Here is a 2,415-nt window from a genome sequence, read left to right as displayed (position 1 = left end):
GCAACGGCAGCACCAGCAACAGCGGTAGCAGCACCAGCAGCAACAGCAGCTACAGCACCAGCACCAGCAGCACCAACAGCAGAAGCAGCAGCAGCAGCAGCAGCAGCAGCAGCAGCAGGATACTCACCAGCAGCAAAGAGGCTTTTTCTGTTGATGATGATGCTGCGTATACACCCCAAATCTACTCGCAGCACTCCGCGAACCGGCAGCAGCGAAATCCAACGCCGCACCAAACGCACAGATTGACAGCAAACACCAGCAGCAGATATAAATAATGTCCCTGCAATCATGCAGCAGCAGCAGCAGCAGCAGCAGCAGCAGCAGCAGCAGCACGAGCAGCAGAGGCAGCACGAGCAGCAGATATAAATAATGTCCCTATAAGCATGCAGCAGCAGCATCAGCAGCAGCAGCAGCAACTGCAACAACAGTAGCAGCGGCAGCAGCAGCAACAAAACAGCACCAGCAGCAACAGCAGCAGCGCCACAACAACAGCAACAACAGTAGCAGCAACAGCAGCAACACAAGAACAGTAACAACAGTAGCAGCAGCAGCAGCAACAACACACCAACAGCAACAACAGTAGCAGCAGCAGCAGCAACACACCAACAGCAACAACAGTAGCAGCAGCAGCAGCATTACCAGCAGCAGCAGCAGCAGCAGCAGCAGGAACGGAGACAAACGATTACCTTTGAATGGTGGAGGAGACATCTTCAACTCTTCCTCTGAAGGCGGAGCAAAACGAATGCCCCCTTGGCGTGCCCACATCACCTGCTTCTGCTGCTGCTGCTGCTGCTGTTGCTGCTGCTGCTGCTGCTGCTGCTGTTGCTGCTGCTGCTGCTGTTGCTCCCGGTGGGCTTCTTCTAGGGAATGTTCGCAGATACCTTCTGTACGGACGGATGCGTCTGCTGCTTCTGCTGTTGCTGCTTCTGCTGTTGCTGCTTCTGCTGCTGCTGCTTCTGCTGCTGCTGCTGCTGGTTGCTCTGGCTTGGAGGGCGGGGAGACTGAAGGTTTTGGGTCTCTGTTTGTCTTTGCGCTGTCTCCTTGTTGTGTATTTGCTGTTTCTTTTTGTATGATTCCTCTCCCTGCTGCTGCTGCTGCTGCTCCTGCTGCAGCAAGCAACTCCCCCACACCGCTCCATTTGCTGCTGCTGCTGCTGCTGCTGCTGCTGCTAAGGGAAGGACGTCGAAGCTCTTGAGGTATTAAATGACGAAGCAGATTGTCTCCTCTTTGCTGCTGTTTGCTGCAGCAGGATGTGGATCCTGCTGTCTCTGTCTCTGTTTCTGTCTCTGTTTCTGTCTCTGTCTCTGTCTCTGTCTCTGTCTCTTCTTCCGTTGTCTCTTCTTCTGGGTCTTCACCTGCTGCTGTTGCTGCTGCTGCTGCTGCTGCTGCTGCTCCTTCTTCAGCAGCAGCAGCACCATGACCATCACCATCACCAGCAGCACCAGCAGCAGCAGCAGCAGCAGCAGCAGCAGCAGCAGCAGCAGGGGCATCAGAAGCAGTATTAGTATTTGATATATGTTTGCTGAAGTAATGATGATGATGTTTAGAGTTAAATATTCTCCCAGCAACAAACGAAAGAATATCAAATACTCTTGACGGCTCTGCGCCTCTAATTATAGCTGCATGTACACCCAAAGCTGCTGCTGTTTTGCATGCAACTAATTTTGATATCATCCCTCCGGTCCCCCAGCCTCTTCTTTCTTTTAATATCACTTCGCCAGCACATAAAGATGAAGATAATGAAGTAGAAGAAGACGAAGAAGAAGAAGAAGATAAAGAAGAAGAAGATGATGATGATGATGAAGAACAAGAAGAAGAGACGGAAGGAGACACATACGAAGATGCGCTGTTAAAGGCATCCACGCACCAAACGGGGGTCGCGTCTGCGCAGAGACAAATAGAAAGGAGACAGTATAAAAATAAATAATAAATAAAGATAAATAAATATATATATAATAAAAAGGATAAAAGTAATAAGCATAAAAGTAATAAACATTAAATAAAGAGAGATAAAATAAATATACATTAAATAAAAGAGAGATAAAAAAGAAATAAATATTAAATAAAAAGAGACAGAGAGATATATATAATAAATATAAACAGTAAAAATAAATATCAAATAAATAAAGATAAAATAAATATATATTAAATAAAGAGAGATATATAAAAGAAATATATATTAAACAAAAAAACAAAAGGAGACAAACAAAAAACAGAGACGGACGCGGGGCTGTACTATTGCTTAAATAAATAAATAAATAAATAAATAAATAAATAAATAAATAAATAAATAAATAAATGTATATGTATATACATATATATATAATATATAAGCATTTACATATACCTACAAGCAAATGAACAAACAAAGATAATATATAAACATAAAAATAAATAAATAAATGCAATATTTAG

At 44.2% G+C, this 2,415-nt stretch overlaps 1 protein-coding gene across 1 annotated transcript; it reads right to left on the bottom strand.

The window, feature by feature from the left end:
- Window positions 1–286: 286 nt before the first annotated feature.
- Window positions 287–1,674, bottom strand: EAH_00025190 (hypothetical protein; the record flags this gene model as incomplete). The annotated part of the gene is made up of 2 exons (XM_013396658.1): window positions 287–375; window positions 687–1,674. 2 exons carry the CDS (start codon window positions 1,672–1,674, stop codon window positions 287–289), a joined length of 1,077 nt encoding a protein of 358 aa, XP_013252112.1.
- Between the last annotated feature and the right edge of the window lie 741 nt (window positions 1,675–2,415).

This window comes from Eimeria acervulina, genomic scaffold (assembly GCF_000499425.1).
Source record: "Eimeria acervulina Houghton genomic scaffold, Eah_scaff202, whole genome shotgun sequence".
Taxonomy (NCBI): Eukaryota; Apicomplexa; class Conoidasida; order Eucoccidiorida; family Eimeriidae; genus Eimeria; species Eimeria acervulina.
This window is presented reverse-complemented; position numbering and strand designations above follow the sequence as displayed.